Source organism: Haliotis cracherodii, unplaced genomic scaffold (genome assembly GCF_022045235.1).
Source record: "Haliotis cracherodii isolate W230 unplaced genomic scaffold, xgHalCrac1.p SCAF_10, whole genome shotgun sequence".
NCBI lineage: Eukaryota > Metazoa > Mollusca > Gastropoda > Lepetellida > Haliotidae > Haliotis > Haliotis cracherodii.
In genome coordinates, this window is record NW_027266265.1 from 30,693,662 (window position 1) to 30,720,373 (window position 26,712).

Sequence of the window (26,712 nt, forward strand, 5' to 3'; positions counted from 1 at the left end):
CATAACTCACGGAAGTAAAAGTTCTACCCTTATATGACATAAAAGCAATATATAAATCAGATAACACAAGACTATGGCACTTGTTGCACACGATGTAAAGCGAGAAACATTGCAGTTTGCGCGATGTAAACTGGACGCTCATTGGAGTACTGCTGGAATCACGGTGTCGCTTGATTCGTTAGTTACAGCTGGCGACAGCGGGTATTCACGGGTAATGGAAAAACGTGGCATACATACAGACCCGTGAAGTATTGACGACTATTTGCTTTTATCCAAAAATCACCAAAGCAGATAAAATAAAACCTTCACTGGTTGGTGTATTTATTATGCTGTTGAAGCTAACTTGCCTCTTCCTTGATCTGTTCATTTTCTGGAATTAGGTAATGTTTATGCATCAGTTGTCTGAATTTTATACATACCAAACATAACATAATTTAACATTTGCCGTGTATAAGATGACCGTAATTGTTGCTTTTTATAAAAGTTCGAGGGTCTAACATTCATATAATACAAACAAGACGACACTTGTCTTGTATCATTTACTAAATATTACCGACAACGTACGTGTTCGCAGATTCGAAAATGTCAGTATATGATAACTGGGTATTACAACACATAAACACACTTAACTAATCAACTGCCGGAATGTAAAGTGGATCATAAATTCAATAGGCCAACGCATATCCAGAGATATTCAGTATACAGAAGTATATTTTCTGCAGAGAGCTGAATTTCACTGATGCATAGCCGGAAACACAAATGTGAGCTAATCTCGACGGATGATCGTAAATCATTGATTGAACAGAAATAAGGCATTGTCCTTCATGGTACAGTTGGTCCTCTCATGAACATCATATCGTCGCCTACACCGTGCCCAATCGGAATTGGGTGTCATGGCGGATTCCACACGCTGAAAGGGTAAGCATATTGATCAAATATTCAATATATATCTCCCCTACATTGTATTGCTACCAACCCTAGGTAATAACAAAAGTTCTTCTCATCGTCATGTGCACATTTCTGTGGCCAAGGGTCTTTCATTTAACATTTCAAACATTTATCCCGTTTACACATATACCTGAAAAGACCGCTAAACACACCATATCTTCAGTCATATGCAATATATGCTTGTCGTATAATGCTATGAGATTGATAGGGTTACCTAATTCGGTTGTTGGCGTGTCAACGTATCTCGTGGGTTGCTTCATAATATCAATCACTTTTTTTTTGGTCAGATCCAGACTCGTTTATTTACAGACAGTTGCAGCACAGATGGAATATTGGAATTCTTCATACAGAAACACACAAACTATTTACTAGTGCACAAATAGAGGCCTTAGGATAGTGTACGTTATTTATTAATCATTCGTAAAGGCGGATCCATGCCAGCGATGTAATCCCATAGATTTAAAACAACCCAATTTGCCTTTTTGTACAAACGTCCTACATCCTCGAGGTCGCGTTTGACACGTTTGGGCTGAGGACATATCTTTATTGTTGTTCGGTGTACGCTATTCATGAATGAATGTACAGACAACAAACCTGAGCTAAAGAGCCTCTTTCATCAAGGATCTGCATCACAAAGGTGACAGGAATGGGAACTACCGACGACAGAGCAATGCACCAACCAATGATGACGGCGAAATAAGGGTATTCATAACCCCCGTATGTCGGTGGTTTATAAGAAGCGACAGCAAGACCCATAGCAACCTACAACAGCAATGAAAGAATTGGGGGGTTTTCAATACTATATCACAAAACATACATACATATTTATAAATATATATTATGTAATGGGTTTGTCATTCCTCTCAGGACAAATGTACTTCTTATTCAATTGTCACAGTTTGCAATAAGTAAAACTATAATTTTGATTATGTAAACAAAGATATGCATTGACAAACGAAGTTTGACGGGTGCATCTACAGGTATTTAATGATTTAACACTACCATCAGGAGGGCGGGTACAACGATGAAACACATCAGCTTATAAATAACTGGAAGTCGTTTTCCAATCATTGCCTCCACATCAGCAGCGAAACGCTTCATACCTGGGAACATAGGAAATACAAATTGACTACTGAAGAAGAATTCTTATTTCAGTACTGAAAGTTATTAATTCTCGGTTAATCAAGTAATAAATCAAAAACCAAAAGTTTTCCGTTTCTCAGTCTACACTTCGTTAAATGGATTGCTTATCTTTTAGGCAGGACTCTGAGGACTGACACATTTAACAACAACGTTTTTCATAAAAAAAACCATCATATATTGTATAATTGTCACAATGCTTTACCATTATTACAGGGTGAATATGCCAAAATACACAAACAAAAGAATCATGAAACTACCTTTCAAGACCGTCTTTCTAAGTAATAAATGTGCCCTTTTGGATAATGTTTACCTAACGGTTTTGTTTGTGTTGGATAGTGTTTATGTGACGTTTCTCTTTGTGTTGGGATAGTGTTTAAGTGACGTTTCTGTTTGTGTTGGGAACGTGTTTATGTGAACCTATTTGTTCGTGTTGGGATAGTGTCTATGTGACCTTTTTGTTATTGCAAGGATATTATGTTCTCAAATGGACGTTTCTCGACGATGCGAATATGACAAAATACGTCAAGATATTACTTATTCAATGTGGAAAATACGATGAATAGCATGACAATATTACAACAGTTTCACGGCGGTGGACACAGGAAATGGATGTCAAATGACCCTACCACGACTGAACATTATGAATTCAAGTAAGAATATATATTATCGTCACACTTGACTGTCAATATCGTTTAATGTCATTATGAATACAGCAATGACATTTTACATGCCCGAATAACAGTAAAAACATGTACACCTTACCATAACACCAGCCGACAACCAGGCATTCTAATGTACCGATGAGAAAGCATGCAACAGCAGCAACATACCAATCAAATAACTGGAACATGTATACTCCTGCCTGGAATATATAAATAACAGGAAGTACTGGGCAGTCAAATTCTTTAATACTGTATAATGAACAGTGAGTGAAACCGTGCTATTTGCAAAAGGTAAGACTTACACGTTTACATTTATAAAATGATTTTGGAATGTTTGACTATTTAATAATGATGCTACTAGCTTTTCAGCCTCACATGATGACACATATGTAATATCAAATCATGGTATTTGATATGAAGTAAATAGTCTTTGTATTGCACTTTTATGTTATGTTAGACGTATTAAGACACATGGGCATATCTAAGGTAAGTAGGCCTTTGAAAATGTATTTATCACCTGCAGCAGAATACTCACATTTGTTGTGTAAGGAAGCCCGCAAAGGAATACAAGACTCATGAACAGAGCGGCTAAAATAGTCTGGAGGTGTTTCACGTGAAATCGGCGTGGCAAAACATCTTCTATACAGGCAAGGGCAGCCTCAATATTTCCAAACTGTTAATATAGAACGCAAGCTCCAAAATATGTCCTACATATGGAATGGGAAGACATTATTTTCCATTGATCTATTAAAACACATTACTTTGGAAAATACTTCCAGCCAATAGACGTGTGTGTGTGTGTGTGTGTGTGTGTGTGTGTGTGTGTGTGTGTGTGTTACTCCTTATTATATTAATTAAATAAATAAAAAATATTAATACATTAGCAATATTCCACCTGAATGACGTCAACCTGTTAAAATGCAACCAAGTGTTTTGTATTATGGAGCAACATCCACATCTGCAACTTTCGGGGAACGATAACAACAAACCTTTCCCGTGAAGATCCGGGTTAGAATAGGTTTTCAGCAACCCATTATTACAGTAAAAGACGAGCCTGACCACCCGATCCATGTGGTCGCCTGCCTATTCTCACAAGGAATCTGTACGGGTGATGTGGTGGTTGAATAGAGTACTCTAAAGGAATTGATGTATTTGTAAATCACCGTTGTATCGACCCCCATCATCAGGACTATCAAGAAGAACAGCACCGACCAAAGATGGGAGAACGGTAACAGGGAAACTGCCTCTGGGTACACGATAAACCCAATGCCTGGACCTATGAAAACATCCATACAAACTTTGTTTATATAATAATCAGTACAAATTAGTAGAAATAGTACAGGCTTGGGGTTTAAAACATAATAGAATGGGAGAGAGAAGGGTATGTTGGTGTATCAACATTGATATTTGTTTTTATTAATAAAAAATAAACATGGAAATTATAGCGTAAGGAAAACGACCACGAACACCTACCCAGTAAATTGACTACAATTTACTCAAAATGATAATACATGTAATCTTTAAAAATGTTTCAAAAAATGTTTTGGGACCAATTGTTTTATTGGTATTGGTAGATCATGATAACTAACCTGAAGTGATGACATCAGCTACGGGTTGTCCGAGATCATGAGCCAAGAAACCCACAGTTGCAAACACCACAAACCCGGAAAACACACTGGTCAACTCTCCTAACAGAGTGACGAGGATGGAATCTCTACAAAAACATATCGTACCTTTACACAAAAATTTACATTATAATTTTAAGTCATATCGGCAATATTCCAGCCATATCGTGACGAGGCAAATGTATATATTAACAACAAATATATTCAAAGCGTAAGAAAATCCTGTAATCGAAGGACAGTATAATAACTAGATTATCATATATTGTATTTAAAATCAATTTGAGAGCAGGTATAAGAATAAACTATCCATTAACAGCACAACATAAAAACGGGGCTATAGATCGCCAGAAACCAACATTAGGCCACCACACTAAGGCTTGAGGGGACTTACAAAACTTCTGCTACCTGCACCGCAGAAGGATTACACCATCCTTGCTGACGATTGTATGCAAGTTTAGCCATTAATGTAATATGCCAAGCATACTACTTTACAAATCTAGCATGCATAAAAATACGTTGAATGACGTGGAACTTACATACCCTCTTAGGGGGGAAATAATTTTACGCTACAACAAACCCCCTCGAGGGTAGAGCCACTAACAATCTAAGTTACGAATTAGCACTACCAATTTATAAAATAACACCTTGTACATCAAAACTTATCAAGTGATTTAATTTCTTTTAAAAATCCAAGAATGAAACGAGAGCTAATATTGTTAAAGAGAACCTTCGTTTTGAACATTTGAAATAGTTATCCCTTGCGACGACAGGACATGCTTGACTGTGATGCTTTCATCACAAGGGATACAGAATGGAGGATCCTCACCTTCCAATAAATATTAATGTGTATTTCTGCTGTGGCCAATACGACCTCGACACATTATGACCCTTTCAAATCTGGACTGACCACCCAAGTAGGTGTAACCAATAGTGGGTTTCATTGCATACAATTTGTTATTATCTACTTGGATGTCCCACTTATTTTGCACTAAATCTTTGATGTAACATCTATTTACAGGTTTATAATCACTGTGTGGGAAAAGAAGTGGTGTCACAGAGTTGTTGAGTGCTGTTTTTGCAGCATTTTGTCACCAATGATTCCAACATGGCTGGTTAGCCAACAAAAGACGATGACATATTGGCCCGTAGCAAGATCATTAAAAAATTCAAGAATTTCGACTTAAAGTGAATGTTTACATGACATATTGTAATAACCTCAATGCACGGTTTAAAGCCGGACTCGTCAATATTCCAGCTATATGACGGCGGTCTGTAAATAATCGAGTCAGGACCAGACAATCCAGTGATTGATATCATGAGCATCGATCCGCGAAATTGGGATCGATGATATGCATCAACCAAGTCAGCGAGCTTGACCACCCGATCCCTTTAGTCGCCTCCCACAGCAAGCATAGTCGCCTTTTACGGCAAGCATGGGTTGCTGAAGACCCATTCTAACCCAGATCTAACGGGCCATTTGACTTTATTATATGGATGAATCATACAGGTTAGTTGTAGGTTTGCGTATTGTTTTGGAGACTTTTTGATATGCTTTGGATTGGAGTTATAAAATTATGTAGTTATATAATGTAACCAAAGCAGCTGTTGATAAAATTTCGTTTTTCCTACCACACATCACATTTAATTTGTTTGGGTTTTTTTACATGAAAAACTGACAAAACCCTTTCCATTGTCATTATGAAGTCTCCGCAGAAAGCGTAGTCCGCTGTACGATACCGAGTTTATTGTATGCTCCCAACATTCAAAACCTACCTGACAATGTTGTTATGAGGAGAGTTGTGGCTTGACATGGTGATAATAGTGCCCCAAGCAGGACCCACTGAGAAGAACACCTGAAGAATTGCTTCTAGCCACACCTGAGGAAATATAACCGAGGACAATATAGCGTTCCTGGTAATATCCGTAAATGACTCGTTTGTTTGTTTGTTGTTTAACGCCGCACTCAGCAATATTCCAGGTATATGACAGCGGTCTATAAATAACCGAGTCTGGACCAGACAATCCTGTGATTGACGTCATGCACATCGATCCACGCAATTCGGGTCGATAACATACATCAACCAAGTCAGGGATCCTGATCCCGTTAGTCGCCTCTTCCGACAAGCAGAGGCGCCTTTTACGGCAAGCATGGGTTGCTGAAGACGTATGTGATTCGTAGTAGGTTTGTAGTTTTCCTGTTTCAATTTGAATATTGGTTGAATTGTTTTAGGTTTACACCTAATTGTACGCATCTAAAATAATAGCTGAAACTGAAGTGTGCCAAATGTTTTCTTAACTTAACATCTTGATCATATTGATATTCAATAACTGCTATCTGTGCAGAATTCGGGCTCTTTTCCAAATTAGGTGGAAACAAAACACCTTGATGTGGTATCTTGGGAACGTGAATGAACAGGCACTTGCGATAGAAATAAATTGACCGACTGATACATGACACATGACACATGATTGAACAAATATAGATAATACAACATGTGTATATTCCGTTATGCCAATATAGAGACGAATGCGTGTATGTAATCGAATCTAGACCCCACAAACCCATGCCTGATAATATGAGCACCGATCTGCGCCGACGGGTTACGATAACACGCATTCTCTGAACGTAACCACCCGACTAATTCTAGAGGTGGAGCCATACTGTGTGATAATAACTTTGACTGTAAAGATCGAAAACTAAAGGACTAAAGTTCAATAATTCTCTATTAAAAGACGAAACTTATGTAACACTCGTTCAGACTACCATTGAAGAAACAAAGCAGCAGTATAAAAATGAAGATAATAACAAAGAAACCGAATTTAATATAGACAATCAACATTTCTGGTAAACACTTCTTCTTATGATAATAGGTAAGACAATACAACACTCAACCTACAATTAAGGAAAAAACATCATATACGGAAAAGAAAAACTCAAGAAAAGTTAACTTCTGACTAAACAATTACGTGAATCCCCGGAGCAAACAGTGAAACATCCGGCAGAGATAATGATAGTCAATACAAGTAGAAGAAATCATAAAGCATTAAACAAAAGGGTTAATGGTACGGACAAAGGCACAATGGATGGAACAAAGGGGAAAAAAACAACACATTATTTCGTAAGTTTGGAAACAGGCAACTATCTTAATAAATCCATGAACAGAATAGAACAGGAAGATGACAGAATGACTGAATCACAAGCTGATATACTAAAAGAAGTAAAAGTCTATTCTTCAAACTATACTCAAAACATGATATACCTAAACTATCTAATGAAATAGCCCAGAGGTTGAAAGGTGAGCTGACCTACAATGCGGTACATGAAGCTGTTAAACACGTAAGAAACGACAAGAGTTCTGGGCCAGATATTCGGCGGAATTTATCAGATTGTTCTTGAATGACCTTGGGACATATCTGATAAAATCCTTAAATGATACTTACAATAATGGCCAATTATCAATATCACAAGGACAAGGACTAATAACGTGTATCCCAAAAAGGAAATAAACCAAGCAGCATTTGAAAAACTGGCGACCGATAAGCTTACTGTCTGTATTCTATCAATTCGTATCAATAGCAATATCATAAAGGTTAAAATCTGTGTTAAACCTCCTGCCTAACGAGGATCAAAAAGGATTTATGGCTGGATATATACAGTTGTGAAATAACAAGACAAATCTATGATCTACTGGACTACACCGACAACTATCAGATACCAGGTTTATTATGACTTGTATATTTTGAAAAGGCATTCGATAAAGTTGATTGGGAATTCATAGACGGAACACTAAACTGTATTGGTTTTAGAAATTCAATAAGAAGATGGATAAAAACCTTTTACAACGAAATGCAATCATGTATACTAGTTCATGACTTTGGATCCAATTTTTTAAAAAGATACAGAGGTTGCTGACAAGGTGATCCTTTGTTTCCCTATATCTATAAAACAAGGATAGGATAAACAAAAGAAGCGCTCTAGAATAAAACTATTGTCAAGACAGGAACCTGGATTTGGGGCAAGATCCGTTCGATCTACTTGGAACTAAATTCAGTACTGATCTCGACTCAATGATTGGCTTGAATTATGATAATGCATTTAGAAAATGTGAAACAGTCATGTCCATTCGGTCTTCAAGAAACTGTAATCCCTAAGAGAGAAATACCGTGCTAAAATCACTAATTCTACAAAAAAAATAACCATTTATTTTCATTTCTACCAGATTCACCAGATACTAAGCTAAAACATTTCAGAAAAGGCGTTTCTTATTCATTTAGGGAGGTAAACCCGACAAAGTCAAATTATATGTGAAACATCAGATGGAGGTATAAAATGTCCCCAAATACTAGAATTAATAAATGCGCAAAACATATCAATGGTACGTTAAGCATTAAAATGGAAATCAAAGTGGTGTCCATTATTATTCTTAAAAATACCTCGTTTTGGACCCGATAATGCATTCGAAATTACCTGCAAGACATTAAGATTACAAATGGTTACCCATATATATAATATATACTGCAAGGACCTTATAAAGGCCTGGTGAAAATTCATAGATAGCACCCACACCGTGCGTATAAATGACAAGGGTACCCAGCACAATATATGTGGCAAAACGAGAACATTAGAATAATTCATATCATTCGAAACCTTTATAACCGTTTTCAATTTGAAAACCAATGTTTTAACCTACACAGGTGTTCTTCTCGCTGTTAAACAATATTGTCGAAGATAATGATTACCACAATTTGTAAACAATATTGTCGAAGATAATGATTACCACAATTTGTAATTATCCTACAATCTCCTTTTTACCATTCATATATATCATCTGAACAAACAAAAAGAGATTCACAGTATTTCTATGAAATACCTATTAAAAATATATGTGAGAGAAATAATCATTTTGCTAAATGGGAGTACGAACATGGACACGATATTGAAGAACAAGACAGGAATAAGGATCAATTTTATAACATGTAGATGGGTTCCAATGGTTCCAGTTTCAAATTTAACATCACATATTGCCAACAAACTGTCTTCTATATGTAGAAGATTTTATTAAAATGGGATACATAGACAGTACAAGTTGTCACAACGGCTACTGTTCTGACGAAACAGAAGATGTTCTACATATATTTTTGGAATGTAACAAAGTAACAAAGTGAGCACCATCTGCTAAGACATGGATATTTGGACATCGCACAAAATACATAGTGATAGAAATATGGATATAAATGACAACTTCCGTTCCAGGTTGACCAAAAGGATCCGTATTGAAAGTTATTTGTGTCATGTGAACTGAAATCTACTTTGATAACACTGACCTGTGATTGCTGCAGCCGGTTAAAATCAGGAGTGACATAATACAGAATCCCATCCAAAGAACCCGGCATCATGCACGCCCTGATTAGCAGCACCGTCAACAGAATGTATGGCATCAATGCCGTCACATACACTACCTGTTGAAACATACATAATGAATTGTAGTTCATCACGCTGGGATAACTTTATGCCACTATAAAGTATATTACACATGTCACCCCCACCGCTCGATAGGTCAAGTGAGTTCTATCACAATAAAATGGCCATTATTCCTTGTAAAATGGCCATGCTTTTGTAATTGCTCTGTAGTCTGTGTTTAACTAGTGGTTTGAGTCTTTGAACGGATTAGTTTTGTAACATGTGTAGTGGCGTAAACTTACAACCAACTCACTGAAAATATGAAAATAAGAGAATATATTTTATAGCAATATTTGTATGACTGTACCTATTAAAATACATTGCAGTTGAAAACATTATGAATATTACCTTGCCAAGAGACCTGATCCCTTTCATGATGCACAGGAACAAGAATAAACATGTAAGAAACCAGCAGATGAGGAGATGAAGCTGAACCGTGCCAACATCATCTATCCCAGAAGAAATACCCAGCACTTTGTATCTAAAACAAGGGATCAATGAAATGTAAGAGGTGTAATATTGTTCAATTAGTCGAGAAGTTAGTATTGCTTTTGCTGCCAAAGGTTCCACTTACTGCCAGAATTCTTCTGTTGCAGTATGTCCAAATGCCTTCGTCGCCCCAGAGCTATTGTTGGCTTCACCAGACACCTCTTTTACCGCAAGGTATTCGGTCAAGTTTGATATTGATCCATCTATCCCTGTCGATCTATTAACCCCTCCTCGTAAAGCACCAACAGCCACACACTGACGAGTGTTCCACGCGTTGCCACATGTTGTCCAGGGCAGGACGGTGGCGAAAGAGCTGTATATGTAGTAGAGGGCCCAGGCAAAAACCATACTGTAGTATGGGACGATGAGGCAGCTAAGAGTCATGATACTAAAGCCAATACCTGCAGGTACCAAGTGAGATACAGTTGTTTATAATGTGACTATGCAATATTTGTCACCGATATTCATAGATAAAGTTACATATCTATCTTCAAAGGTTGAGGACCCGTGAAGATTCCGGGGTAGAATAGGTCTTCAGCAACCCATGCTTGCCGTAAAAGGTGACTATGCTTGTCGTAAAAGGCGACTAACGGGATCGGGTGGTCAGGCTCGCTGACTTGGTTGATACATGTCATCGATCCCAATTGCGTGGATCGTTGCTCATGATATCAATCACTGGATTGTCTGGTCCAGACTCGATTATTTACAGACCGCCGTCATATAGCTGGAATATTGCTGAGTGCGGCGTTAAACAACAAACCAACCAACCAACCAAGGTTAAGGACAATTTGTCAAAAATAAAAGCACATTCCGTCTAAAGTTTACTGAGTTAAATATCATCTTTAAGAGCTGGGGCATAGGACTTTCATGCAAAAAGCAGGGATCACCATAGTCACCATTTGTTCTCCCCTCCTTGCTGATCTGGTTTTTTATGAATATGAATCAATTTCCGCTTGGATTGGCAAAATCAAACCAGGGGAATTTGGCAATATCGTCAATATTTCAGCCATATCGTGATGAGAGAAAGAACCGGTCTTCGAAGGACAGTAAAGTAATTAGATAATCACAGATTTTATATAAAATTAGTGTGTAACCATAAAAAAAGATTTAACAATACAGAACACTACATGATACAACCAGTCTATACATAGCAACTGGCGATTGTACGCCATATTAGAGATAGTAAGATATAAATATTCTTTTGAATGACATAGTTTTCTCCTCCATTGACAATTTACATATATCATATCCTATCAGGGGGACAGCAGCTTTACATTACTTTCACCCCTTTCGAGGATACAACCACTGACAATCACAGACTTTTTAATTCATTCTACCAAATTTAAAAGGTCATCTGTTGTAACATATTAACATTATTATCATACAATTTTATTTATTTAAAAAATAATAATTAGACGAGGAATTACATTATCAAAAGATATGGATGAAACAATGAAATAATTATCCCTTGTGGTAGAAAAATCAACAGTCAAGCAGGGCGTGCTTTACTGTCATTCTCTCATCACAAGGAATACAAAGTGGAGGATCCTCGCCTTTGAATAAATATTCATGTCTTTAACGAGAGTGACCAATACGACGTCGTCACAAAATGACTTCAAATCTGGACTGACAAGAAAAGGAGGTTTAACGATAGTTGGTTTGATTTCATGTAACATATTGATACCCACCTGGGTATCTCACTTCCTTTGCATTAGATCTCGGTTGCGACATCTAATAACTGGCCTATAATCACTGTATGGCATCAGAAGTGGTATGAGATTTGTTGATTGCTGCTTTAGCTGCAGCGTCAGCCTTTGAGATGCCAATGATGGATGGGCACCCAACAGAAGATGATGTTGCATTGGCCAGTAGAAAGATTATTAAATAGTTCAATGATGTCAAGTAAACTGGATGCTGACACGAATTATTTTCAATAGCCGAAGACAGGACATTCACTATTTTTTCAGAATGTTTGATATATCCTATGGCGTTAAAAGTTCATTTGATTCGGCTGAAAAATGGGAGGGTAACCCATCAAACGATAGTGGCGCTGGCTACAGCGTCACCATCATGGGATCCATCTGTAAATATTGATTTGTAGACTTGTTTTTACTTTCTTAACTGATTATATTCTTGTTGAGTCAATGCCAGATCTACCTGTGGCTTTACCAATTGCCATCAGCCTCATCAGACATATTAGTGTCAATCGGAGAGGTTGGGAAAGATCAAAGACAAAATATGAGACCTTCATGGTGAATAGAATCTAGCCGTTTAATGGTTCTTTCGCAGGCTCCACTATAGATGTAGCCATAGTCCGGTTTTGAACAGATACTTATTCACTTTGAATTTGAAACAACGTCAAAAAGATCCATCGCCTTCACACATTTAGCCTTCAGATATTTCATGTGCTATAAAAGAAAGAGTGCCGCATAGATGTATTTCTGGGACACTATAGCTAAGGTGTTTATATTTTCGACAGAAATGGATGCAATTAGTTATTCATTTTGAAAACATTCAGCGGTTACATTGTGTTTGTTTGATGGTTTGTTGTTTAATGCCGAACTCAGCAATATTCCAGCTGTATGACGGCGGTCCGTAAATAATTGAGTCTGGATCAGACAACCCGGTGATTGACATCTTGCGCATTGATCCAAGCAATTGGGATCGATGACATGCATCGACCAAGTCAGCGAGCCTGACCACCCGATCCCGTTAGTCGCCTCTTACGACAAGCATAGTCGCTTATTACGGCAAGGATTGGTTGCTGAAGACCTATTCTACCCCGGATATTCACGGGTCCGGTCTGTAAGTATCGATACTGGACCAGACAGCAGTCCGGGGTTGACATCATAGGTATTGATCTACGCAATTGGGATACGAAGACATACATCAATCACAATATAGAACACGACTGATAACTTCATCTGACCAATAGTCATGTTCTCCCTTTATGTCGTGCAATATTCCAGCAGATTCAGCCTTTGGTGTCTACATTTCACAAATTTTGAGTTTTGACATGTTGACAATTTTTACTTTTGACATGTGACCTCGTTTGTTGTAAATAATATACTTGCCTTTAAATGTGTTTATGATGATGCAACTTGATACGCTCTCATTTTCGCGAACACCCGGTATCATCACTCTCAAAGTGATTCGCAAACACAAGTTTTATGAGATACATGTAGTTAGAATCAAACGATAGATGCTGCTTTTAGCAGATATTTCTTATGATTATGGAAAAGGTTTCGTCGCTTATATTTTCTTTAGAATTTCTCCACATTTCCTTTCAATAGATATTGTTACAGATGGATTTGGCAGTAGCATGCAAAACAATATCATTCTGTGGTCATTCCAGCACTTGAAAGCTCTTTCATACTTACCTTTCATGAGAGGACACATTGCCCACACTCCTATGGGACCTTTACGGGAAAACTGACCGAGAGCAACCTCCAGGAAGAAGAGAGGAACCGCCACAGTAATCGTGAATATGATGTGAGGGATCAGAAACGCACCTGCAATATCAGTTGGAGAATTGAATTTTGCCCGCACGTTCACAAGCCTTTAAATATGAATCGCCTATTGCTGCAATCCATTTAAAATTGTAGTTCAAAAAACGTGATTCGGTCTCATATTAACATCATCCAAGATCATATCCCATCTTATCCCATCCCAGATATCGTGTATTAATCAAACTCCAACATAAAGTTTGTATCACTTGCTCTTATTTACATTTTCTTTCAAACTTTGGTGATCCATGTCAAGGTGATTTGTTTACCATTTGAAGAACATCCTTTCGGGTTTAAATGTTCACTTTTGTCCACTTTTTGGCACATGTTTGCCGAAAAGTGTTCTTATATGTCCACATTATGCAAGATATGAAAAACAAAAGCAAATTCTCATTCATTCTATACATCAGATAACACTCACGATTTAAACAAGTGTTTTGTCAATTATAGTATCACGCTGTCATGTGGCAGTGTATTCTGTTGTTGAACAATGATTGTGGCTGTGTTTCATTTTTTTGGGTTGTGATTCGTTAGACGCACATTGCATTGTGTATAGACAGTAATTAGTCGTCAGGAATGTGGTGCTGTTTAATGTAGGCTGTGGTCAGGAAGTCACTTTTTTATGCCTTGGACTCACATACAATATTCTGTAATGATCTAGTGCCACTAGCCTGGAAAATCTCTCACACATTTCATCACACATTTTCATCTGAGAATACATGAAGACCGGCTTTCGTGTGAAATTCACCTCGGACTCCCTGACTAGGCGCATCTCGAAAAGGGTGAATATAAACTCACACGGAAAAAAAACCCCTAGGAGTTTTAAGCAAATAGGTAACAAACACGGAACCATAAATTGATACGAGTTTTAGCATGTAGTGAAGCCTGATGGTGTTATCAATATTTTTGGTTGCATCTTGGAAGCCCCTAGTAAAAACGCAACATAAAAAACGAATCGCCAAAACGAACCATTTCAATGAATATGTGGGTATCATGCACCCATTTCTCGCGAAATCGAAAATGCACGAACTGTCACGAACTGTAGTGGGTATAAAACTTTGGCCGATTCTTGGACCTACCACTCCTTGGTCAACAACGCCACGCCTAACTCAAATTTAGATAAACCAGGCTATCGGACGTTTGGGAGCTGGGGAGTCTGTCCAAGATGTTGCCCGTCATTTCAACGTTAACATAACCACAATTTACCGTCTCCTGCATCGATACAATGCTACACAGACCACAGATGACCTTCCTCGGAGCGGTCGTCCTAGGGTCACCATACCTCGACAAGATCGTCAGATTACCCGTCAACACCAACGACATCCGTTCCTGACTGCAAGTGAAAGTGCTCGACAGACCATAGGAACACATAATCGACACATTAGCTGGGACACTGTGATCCGACGTCTCCATTCCAACTACCTCTGAAGTCAGATGTCGCCGACCAGCACGTCGTCCTGTTCTCCAACCACGGCATCGTCAAGCCAAACCAAAGCTACCATGACCTTTCTGCAACAACTCAACATCCGTGTTCTACCGTTGCCAGCCGTCAGCCCTGATCTGAACCCCAGCGAACACTTGTGGGATGAGGTTCAAAGGCGTCTGCACAATGTGCGCCCAGTCCCTACAGCTGCCGATGAACTACGCATAGCTGTTCTGGGTGTGTGCAGGAGGATCCCTAGGGCCTTCACAAATCGTCTGATCCACTCAATGTACAGGAGATGTGTGGCAGTGATCAATGCAAATGGTGGTAACACCAGGTATTGACTGACATTTTGGGTATTGACCCGAAACTGTGTAAGCCCTTAACATTTGAAAAAAACAATTATGCCATCTGTCTATTAATCCATTAAACTGTCTTCAGTCAATTTTTTGTCAATCTTGCCCTATTAGTATTTCTTGTCTTTACTGTTGAAAATAAATAACACGTAAACTGCATACTCGACTATCGTTTCTTTTGCTCGTGAGTATACTATTAGCACTGACTTTTGTTATTACCGCTGTAATTTTGTATTTGATACAAACCACCGCCATCATAGTATATATTGCCATAGTGTACTATTACTCTGTTTTATACTGACATTATATTTGCCTTGCAGTAATTTATGGTGATGTGTAAACTTAGTTTATTTTGTAATATATATGTTGATTGTATAACACTTGTTGTTTGTTTTACGTACAGATTCTTGGGTTAACTTATTGTTTTAATTTAGGAATAGACACGTAACAACGCAGATCCTGTGGGCCTAAAAGGGCCCTTATTGTGGATGTACCTTGCCCTTTATACTGTTGATACTATGGGTGGTAATGATGTATCTACAACTGTGACACTTAATGCATATGTCGCAACACATAATGTCGTTTGGACATGATCATAGCAATAACACATTTTGTGGACCTATCGTTGTGTCAAAACGTGAGACGCATTGAAGAGAAATCGTTATTGACGTATCAGATTCATTCATTTGGTTACAATAGCTTCTTACAGACGTGCTTTTCAATATATTATCTTTCAAACATCCCTAGTCAATCAAGGAGAGCTGGGACGACAAATCAGTTTAGACAGAGACCCTGACAAAGCTGTTACCTAGATGTGACAATAAGTTACCGTCCCGTTCAAGTAACATACCTTGTATGTTTTTAGAAGCAAACAAATGTCATATGTGTTTTCACATTTTAACATGTCTAGAAAGTAAAAAATCTCCATATATGGCCCAAAAGTAGGAAGTGCTTCTTCTTTAAACGTCCTTCAATCATAGCGTTTAAAATGAAATCTAACAACCAAAGCATTTTAGAGCATGTTAAATACTCTCGAGTTTTGTCATATTGGTCACATCCGGATAATCTTCTCCTACAAATACATTTTATACAACAGTTTACACAGACGTTCGAGAAAAGACGAAAGATTTTTTTCAACTCATTCAATTTTTATATGTTTCTCTTCTAATAATGTGACTTCATATCTTCGTTTGAAGGTGAAGTTACGTCGTGCAGTTGAATTGTCAGCAGTTGTAGTTTTTTAGTCATCAGACTGTAATACAAATACAAAAAAATCACTGACGTTTTGCTTTTTCTCACAATTGATTAAACTCGTGCACATAAAAAAAACCTGAACAATCAAATTATAATCTACAGCCAATACTCTCTGCCCTGTTACTTACAGCTAACATATTGAATATGATAGATGTGTGATAACTCAGAAATTCTGACTAAACTAACAATCAGTCGAGTGTTACTTGATTCTTATCACGATATGCTGCACGTGATTTCCAAACTTTACAGGCTAATACTGCCCGAGACAAATGATGCATCTCGAGTCATGGATCTATGACGTCACATGTGATGCGTTCATGAGCATCGGTTCAAACATCATACCTGTATGGTCGTTCGTGCATCGAACCAGTCTAATATTTCTTGTATATGAGTAAGTCTTCATTTTGTACCCAACATGTATGACATACGCACTTCTTTTGGCGATACGTGTATATTGTCATAATGTCGTTATTTAACCATATGTGTAAATCATGCTTACCTTATCTGAGAGGTTAATATACTTGCTCGCCATTCTTGCCTTTATGCATACCCGGTTCATAGTCTTACAAAGTGTGTACACCTATGCACTGAAAATTAGACCTTATTTGGCCTGTTGTTGTGACAGATAATGTTGAAGTGGCAGATAATATATATTTTTTTACATTTGGGGTTATCACTCTGAAATAATACTTATCGAACATTCATGAAACTTCCAAGATATTATTGATTATTACTTTGTCGAGATGAACAAATGACTAATCATTTTTAGATTCCCTCTCTACAACGACCACCTGGTTGCTTTGTGCAGGTTTTATTACCACTGCCTCTTTTAACCGATCTCTATTAAACTTACTGTTGTACAAAGGATACTCTACAAGGGTAAACTCATTTCCGTTAATATCCTTATACTATAGGGACGGAAAGGAGGACTCAGACTAAGCAGACCAGACCAAGTCGTAGATGGTAGTCGGTTGTTAGAATGGCCCATTAACTGTGTTTTAGGCATAAAATAATGGACATTTTGAAGCAGTATTACGCATATGACAGATGATATTAAAAACGACAGGAATTCCAATGCAATGATATTTTTTGTTAAAAAACAATCACCCCGTCGGTTTCACAAGTTGGTTTCAAATATAGCCATGAAAAGTTATATATTTTTCGTATATGAAGTCTATGCCTTTTCTATAGCAGTGTAGTATATCCCGTAGTAAGACCATTGTTGATTGAAAAAAGCGAAAAAATAACAAAAGGCATACGACCTGTAGAGTATTTCTTTTGCGTTAGTGACCGACCATTCGTTCTCCTTGGGGAGCTGACATAAACTCACCGCGGAACTTCGTACCAGGTGAAGTTCCGCGGTGAGCTTATGTCGTACCAGGTGATCCGGGGTAGAATAGGTCTTCAGCAACCCATGCTTGCCGTAAAAGGTGACTATGCTTGTCGTAAAAGGCGACTACGGGATCGGGTGGTCAGTCTCGCTGACTTCGTCGATGCATGTCATCGATCCCAATTGCGTGGATCGATTCTCATGCTATTAATCACTTGATTGTCTGGTCCAGACTCGATTATTTACAGACCGCCGTCAAATAGCTGGAATATTGCTGAGTGCGGCGTAAAACAACAAACCAACCAACCAACCAATCGTACCAGGTGAGCTATAAATGCTATCTTTCGACATATTTTATGAAAAAATCGTATTGGATTGTGAATAGATTTCGCAAGACGGATGATGCACGCCGTACAAAGACGGATGGCAATACCTCACATAGGCCTTTCGGCAATCTTATACGTAATGGAAAAAACAGCTAACTAGAACTGTCCTATGGGGAATTAAATACTTCCGGCATATGTATGAAAATGTTAACATGAGTATCCAAACGTTCCTCTGCAAACATATATCGGAAGACATAATCAAAACCTCTTGGTTTTTCAAAAGATTATATGAAATAGGGTACTAGTATAGCATTTAAAGGATATACAAAATTTGAACGTAATCGGACAAATTCTAAATTTCGACCAATCAGAGGCCTCTATTTTGTTGCCATGGTAACACAATGGTAATGCAATAAACGCATGTCGCACAGTGTCCGTGACTAGACCTACGTACATATCTGAAAGAAATAGATGTAGTAGTTTCGAAGTTGTCCAGACAAATTGAATTGACGTAGTAATAAAAGTCAATAATTCCCCCGAAATGAACAAGATGATTGCTATGTGCCCAACTATATGTGGAATTGGTAACGTGTACAAAGTTTAAATGAAATCAACCAATAAGTTCAGAAGAACTTATCCAGAAATTCCTTTTCTACGGAAAGACCGACAGACAAGCGAACGCGTTGATTCCAACAATTTCGTTGCGGGGGTACAATGAACATTGAATCGAAAGGAAGGAGGGTTTTCTTAGGACTTCATAAATAAATATTTACTTATTTAGATATTTCAGACCTGTAAATTACAAATGACGACTGTGAGACCATCTTGGATTTCTGATTGTGGTTATATTACTGGACCTTGTGCTGATCATCCACACCAAGTTTCATAAAGAGCACTTTTTAGTATGGGAAATAGTCTTAAATAGAGTTCATCTAAATTTCAACTTAGCAGAGGATTTCATTGCTATTGTAATAAAATGTGCTTTGTGTTTTAAAAAAGATTTCAATATCTTTTAACGAAATTGGCCAACTAAATTTCGACCAGTCAGATACCTCGGTTACATTGCCATGATGGTAAGAAAACCTATTCGGTTGAGTCCTGAAATACATTGTACCTAAATACCTTAAACTGAATATTGATCAACTAGCTCTGTAGCTGCTGCTTTCCGTTGCCATGAAAGCAGGCTAGTAACGACAACACAGCCATATTGTCCCCATATACACCTTTGTACCAAGATTGAACAAAATCGGCTGATATGTCATAAATGACCACTTAAAGAAAACCTGTAAATAACGATCAGGTTGTTGTTGAGAGGTTGTTGGAATATGAAAGGTACAGTGCACAAGTTCCATGGCTCTACTATACGTTGTTCCTGAGAAAATGCGCAAAGTTAAAGGAAGAATTTATTCTATTACGAATAATTATAAGAAACCGAGCGGAAACAATGAAAAATATGAAAACAGCAAAAGATACCCTATATTTCCAATCAAACTTTTTTTCATAAGAATCTTTTACAATAAGGGGCGATATGTACGATATTAACCCTTAATGTAAAAAAATACGGGTTGATACTCTCAATGTTAAAAAAAAATACATTCAGAGTAATTTTAACATATAAGTTTGAAACAATGCTAATTATACAGTTATATATGCGGATAATCCTTCTCCGTTTTACTTCCTGATTTCAACATAAAGAAACTGTAACCAGTCACCTAGTTTTTATACAGAAAGGCACAGACAAATGTGTTTCATGTGCATATATGTGTTGTGTTTCACATTTTGCTAATAGTTCCAAGATAGTGTAAACCGACTTTTTGTTTAAGAATTCGTCCTTCAACCAATTCATTAATTGTATCAGAAGTATTCTTTTGCAAAACATGATTCGTTGTCTGGCAACGTGTTAGGCCGTTTGAAATTGTTTATCGTTCAAAGTCATGTGTTGCCTACTAAAATAATTTTCCGAGATATTTAGCGTGACTGTCTGGCTTCAATAATCACCAACGCTGCCCATGGTATCTAACATATAATACTTTTAGTTGATCACGTATTTGCATAACCTCGGATACAACGATATGAACGTTTTTAGTTGGGTTACAGGAGCAAGACATTGGCTATGGGAAGGGTTTAGTCGCTTTCACTTAAAAAGTGTACGGTTTGTGGTGGTGAATGTGCCAAAAGTCCGAACAGATCACAAAACACTCGTGAACTCGAGTATTTGACCATGCTCTAACAAAGGTAGAGGAATCGTTACAGCATCATAAGTATTGCCCTTAGTATTGATTACATGGGACAATAAGTTTTTGCTACTTCAAACCCGGTCGAACAATCTCAGTTTATAAACTTTTTACATAAATCAATTGTGAATTAGCTCTCTCTTTTTTTCAAAAGAGTTAAGGATAAAATAGGAATTAACATTGCTAAAAAGGACATGCCTGACTATGTTCTTTTATCACATGGGACACAACACGAAGGATCCCAACGACAAATATTCATGTGTGTATATGTCTTGGCCAATACGATATCGTCCCATAATGACCTCTTCGAATCTGGACTGACAAGCCAAGTTGGTGTAACCAAAAGTTGGTTTAATTTCATGTAACTTACTGATACCTAATTGGGTGTCCCAATTCTTTTGCATTTGATCACGGATGTAAGATCCAATCAAGGGCTTGTAATCACTGTAGGGGTTCAGTAGTGGTGTCACAGTTTTGTTGAGTGCTGCTTTTGCAGCCGCATCGGGAATTGTGTCACCAATAATTCCAACATGGCTAGGTAACCAACAAAGGACGATTTCATATTTGTAAGTAGCAAGACCAATAAAAAAATTAAACAATTTCGATTAAACGTGGATGTTTACATGACATATCATTAATGGCCTGAAGGCACGTAAGATAATCTGAAGAAAAATTATGAACTGTTTATGTGTAGATTAAGCATTAAGATACTGTGGAAATGGAGCCGTTATCAGGTAATCTTGAAGATATTGTTCTGGATCCAATGATAGTGGCACTAGCAACTGTGCAACATCCTTGGATACATCTGTAAACATAGATTTGTAACTATCATATTTATTTCTTAATTGATAATATTCTTGTTGATAAATACCTTGATTTGTTTCAGATCAAACCTCTGGCTTAACTAACTGCCATGGTGGAGAAAACAAAGTTGGATGGGGGCTATATTTTCGAGAGGTATTTTAGCAGCAGAAAAAATGTTCTATTCTTACACAACGAGGTAGAGTAAGAGATATTTTCTTATTATGAAAAGCTGGATTTGACTGCCTGGAATACAATTCACTGCATAGTTCACTGCATAGCATAGTTCCAGACTTTGTTGCTTAGGGGACGGTTAATCCAATTCATCATACATACTATGAATGTGAGAAGTTCGAAAGGTTACCAAGGCAAAGCAATCGAAAAAGATCGATACATCATGTTATCTATTTACAATGAATAATTTAATGAACTAAATGATTGATAGTACTTCTGTTTTTCCGGAAACCACATTGAATATTGGTAATGAGATCATTTGTTTGCAGGTACCAGACTTTTTACCATGCTTTCCATTATTTTTCAAACACAACTAGTCAGAGATATAGGTCGGTAACTGGATGGATCTGAACGATCCCGCCCAGGATTTCGTGTGAGGACAACAATGGCATTATGCCAAGGAGGAAAGGCCCTTGACGTCGAAATTAAAGATCATTGAATGTATTCAGTATAGTTTCAAGACATTCTTCGGGAAAGAATTTTAGTTGCAAATAACATTATCAGAGCCTTCTACAGTATCATGGTCTTACCCTCTGTAGCTCATGAAGTAGAAATATTCCCAAATTACGGTTCAGTTTTTACAGCAGCATCACAGGCATAATTAACAGCTACCAAACATATATACGCTCATTCTAAACATAAACATTTCATTATATATTCTGATTCCCTTTCCTGTCTTCAGGCCATAAAGAATATTTTATATGAACATCCACTTTTACGCGAAATTATAGAATTACATGATGGTCTTGCTACTGGCCAGTACTACATCGTCTTTTGTTGGCTTCCCAGCCATGTTATAATCATTGGTAATACAATGGATGTTGTTGCTGTTGAAGCAGCACTCAACAAATCTGTGTTTGTTTGTAAGTTACTTAACGCCACACTCAGCAATATTCCAACTATATGACGGCAGTCTGTAAAAAATCGAATCTTGACCAGACAGTCCAGTGATAAATATCACGTGAATCGATCCACTCAATTGGGATCGATGACATGCATCAACCAAGTCAACGAGCCTGACCACCCGATCCCGTTAGTCGCCTTTAACGACAAGCATAGTCGCCTTTTACGGCAAGCATGGGTTGCTGAAGACCTACTCTACCCCCGGAATCTTTACGGGTCTCTACGCATTTGGGATACGAAGACATGCATCAACCAAGTCAGCGAGCCTGACACCCGTAGGTGGACAGAAGACTTAGGAATTGTATTATCCGTGATTTGATTCAGTTGATCTGAAAACAACTGAATTGGGTCAATAACATTCATATGGATATTTACTTTGCACAATGATTGAAATGAAAGCGCCATTCAACCTCCATAAAGTGGTTAAGGTAGATCATCAGTAGGATTAATGGGCTTAGGCAAGATGGGGAAATGATCACTTCCACACAGGTCATCGTGGACTGACCATGTGAATTCATTTAACAAATCTAAATCCGTCAGATACAGATTTAATGATAAATATGTACCAGTAGCAGGTTGTACGCAAGTGTCTGATTCATCATTAAAGATACATTGGTTATTACCTGAAACAAAATATTCGATCTCTTAAAATTTACCCTTTTGATTAATGATTACGCCCAGTTAGATCCCATGCTTGCCGTAAAGGCGACTGTGCTAATTATAACGGAATCGTATGGTCAGGCTCGCTGACTTTTTTCATGTATTATAGGCATGAAAGTGTAATACATATTTAGATAATTAAAGGGAAGATAAATCAATAAGTCATAGAAATAAGGGGGAATGTATACCAAATATTATAACAAGAATTGGCACCATCTTAGAGTGTGGGGACACACTCTTCGTCAGAACGGGGGTTGTATTATAGGCATGAAATAATGGTAATTAGCAACTCAATAAGACATCTACAGTAATTATATTAGTAGGCAATATGAGGGGCTAAAACAGTAAGATATAGGTATAACACATGGGAAGATATATTGAGGGCAGGCGATGTAGGAGTTGAAGAGCACAGGAAACAGACTGGGCCACTAATAACCAGGGGTGACAGTAGTAGGTCGAGGGTCGGAGTACTAGAACAAAACAAAAAAAGTAACATAGCAAGGGAATATGCAAGTTGCCAGAGACAAAAGAGATTGGGAGAGGAAACGTAGAGGAAATTGCCCTCGGGTTCATATATGGTTTGGGGGGGAACAGTCCAGATTCCGGGGGTTGAGGTGGTCACATTACCACAAGTCCTAAAAAGGACCTTGAGGTTAGACAAGAGTGGGTTAGAATGATCTAGTGTAGGGGGGAAAGGTGGTTGACAATGATACATGGAAAAATGAGTGGAACGGTGACGTAGGTACCGGTAGAAATAGGGGCAAAAGCCCCCAGATCAGGAGAGCGGCTAGGGAGCGGCTAGGGAGATTACATCTGGACTGGTGCTCCGCTCTCGGCTTGTTGTCAGGATCTTTCGAACCAGAAACCAAACCTAAGCACCAGCATTTCGACAGAGACTGAAGCTTTGCGGCCGAAGTCTCGTAATTAGGTGCCAAATAGAGTGGGTTGACCGGCAACAAAAAGTGGGAATAAAAGCTGTTAAACGAAGATCACTCTTTGTGCTTGTTGGAGGAACTACGGTAAAAGGTCCAATCCCCTCGGGTACTGACATTGTATCTCTCACTCATCCCTGACTGTCAGCACCAAGAACGAGGGGATTACCGTAGCTCAGGTGAAGAGGTACACCAATTGCTACCTTTTAATTAACAACAATTACGTCGATTAACGTCTTAAAATTACCTTGGACACATGTGCATTTGTGCATGTAATCGTATCCAAATTGCTTGGATCGATGCTAATCACTGGATTGTCTGGTTCACACTCGGTTTTATATATATATATATATATATATATATATATATATGGAATATTGCGGAGTTGGGCATTAAACAATAATCAAATAATCAAAAGCATCTATTTCTAAACTCTGTCATGGTATGCGGAAAGAAACACACGCTTAAGTTTCACATTGTAATAATGAATAAATATATGAATAATGTTGTTTTTGTATGAGATCAAAATCAGCTCATGCGGCGCCGCAAGTTCTGCACACGTGAAAACACAGTAAAGCGTTTCGGGTTTGATGAAGTTGAGGAACTTCATTGTACCAAAACGTCTGGATGATGACGAAATTGATTTGGTATATACATTAAAAGTAAACATTGGTTCGTAATCCCAAATGATAAAATGCCTTACCGCCTCCGTTTCTTTGACAGACATAGGGGAATCTCCATAAGTTTCCGAGACCCACAGAAAACCCAAGCAGAGCAATGATACACTGGAATTTGTTGGACCATTGTGGTTTTACTACTTCTCCTTCTACACATGTCACATCCAATTTTTCCTGAAGAGGCACACTTTCGAGTTGTTCCTCTCCCGTCATCGTTGCCGTCCTCAGTGTTCAAAACTGGTTATATATAAACGCAGATTTTTCCATTTACCATGGATCGTTGGTTATTCATGAAATCATTGGGCCAAATATGGACCACTGGTGATAGTGCTGTAGGTGGTCGTGTCTTCATCTAGAATGTGTTTCAGGAGTTCTAACGTACCACAGAGACAAGGATCAAAATAAGGGGCAAATTATTATCAGAATTTGCACAGTCACGATCTGCTAAAGGGTGCTCTGTGCGACAGCACGAAACGTTCACTATGCGCGTGTCATAAAAAGTAGGGACACAGAGTGCAATTGAATGCGTGCCTGTTTTCAAGCTATTCTTCTATAGCAGATTCATTAACATGTCTCAGGGGCTAAGGTCGTCGTGATGGCATTAGGAAAAATGCTGTCTCATTTAATGCCAGTTACTTTTTAGTTTTTTTGTTGTTTAACTCCTCACTCAGCAATATTCCAGCCATATGACGGCGTTCTGACGTAAATAATCGAATCTGGAGCAGAAAACCCAGTTACTGACATCATGCGCATCGATCTATGCAGTTGTGATACGATGGCATTATCAACCAAGTCAGCGGGCCTGACCACCCGATCCCGTTAGTCGCCTCTTACGACAAGCATAGTCGCCTATTGGGGCAAGCATGGGTTGCTGGAGACCTATTCTTACCCGGATCGTCACGGGTGTACTTTTTACTGAAAGTGTGCGATTTTGGTACAGTCCGTTTGGCTCCAAGTGAGAACGATGAATTGCAAAATAACTCAAATTCTAGAATTATCTATCAAATGTCGATACGGTACACGACAATGAATACCCTGTAACCGACAATATCTGCTGTTTGTTGTTTCTGTGTTGTGTGTTAAGTTGACACCTTGAACAACGATAGGAGGAACAGCGCAAACATGTACTGCACGTGCAACATAGTATCCATCGTTGTTGACTGACATGATGCGCTACTCAACTTATGTGAACAGTTGATTTTTAAGGTGAATGATTCTTTGCATATGAAGCAGAGAGAAGAATGAAGGTGAATGATTCTTTGCATATGAAGCAGAGAGAAGAAAACCATTTCATGCCATTTATAAATACTTGAAACAAGCTTCAGCTTCTAAAGTTCTTAACTTCGAACCATCAAGCAGAAACGTGAAGAAGTATATGAGCCTGTTTTCCTTGACGAGACGTGGGTAAATGCTTATCACACTGCCGGCAGTCAATGGGTACCCAGTGGGGACAGTAAGGATTCTGGGAGAAATTACGAATGGAAAAAGGTGAACGACTCATCGTTCACCATTCTGGCTGTAGTAGTCAGGGTTTTCTCCCAGGCTGTGACCTCGTCTTTCAAGCCAAGGCAAAGGACAACAGGGACCACAACTCAGAAATGAAAGGCAAGGTACTTTTGGAGTGAAAAATAGATTGATCCCTTATTTGCCTGCCTTGTTCCTTATTATCATGGACAGCGCACCATATTAGTACAATACACAGGATTCGGACAGCTAGGCCAAGACAAGCTTTCATTTGAGGATCACTC

General features: G+C 38.2%; 1 protein-coding gene across 1 annotated transcript; it reads right to left on the reverse strand.

Moving 5' to 3' along the window:
- Positions 1-790: 790 nt before the first annotated feature.
- On the reverse strand, positions 791-25,177 carry LOC139448944 (sodium- and chloride-dependent glycine transporter 1-like). The gene is made up of 13 exons (XM_071230454.1): positions 24,991-25,177; positions 13,709-13,840; positions 10,414-10,729; positions 10,188-10,320; positions 9,704-9,838; positions 6,152-6,255; positions 4,343-4,467; positions 3,917-4,029; positions 3,289-3,426; positions 2,854-2,953; positions 1,951-2,051; positions 1,543-1,710; positions 791-910 (listed from the first exon to the last, which is right to left on the reverse strand). The coding sequence occupies exons 1-13, from the start codon at positions 25,175-25,177 to the stop codon at positions 791-793; spliced, it is 1,872 nt and encodes a 623-aa protein (XP_071086555.1).
- Positions 25,178-26,712: the final 1,535 nt, after the last annotated feature.

Excerpts from the sequence above, each read along its gene's own strand:
- LOC139448944 (XM_071230454.1), bottom strand. The coding sequence starts at position 25,177 with ATGACGGGAGAGGAACAACTCGAAAGTGTGCCTCTTCAGGAAAAATTG. Across the intron at positions 10,730-13,708 it reads AATGTGTCCTCTCATGAAAG|GTATTGGCTTTAGTATCATG; the intron begins GTAAGTATGAAA and ends TGGTACCTGCAG. Across the intron at positions 6,256-9,703 it reads ACCGGCTGCAGCAATCACAG|GTGTGGCTAGAAGCAATTCT; the intron begins GTCAGTGTTATC and ends ATATTTCCTCAG.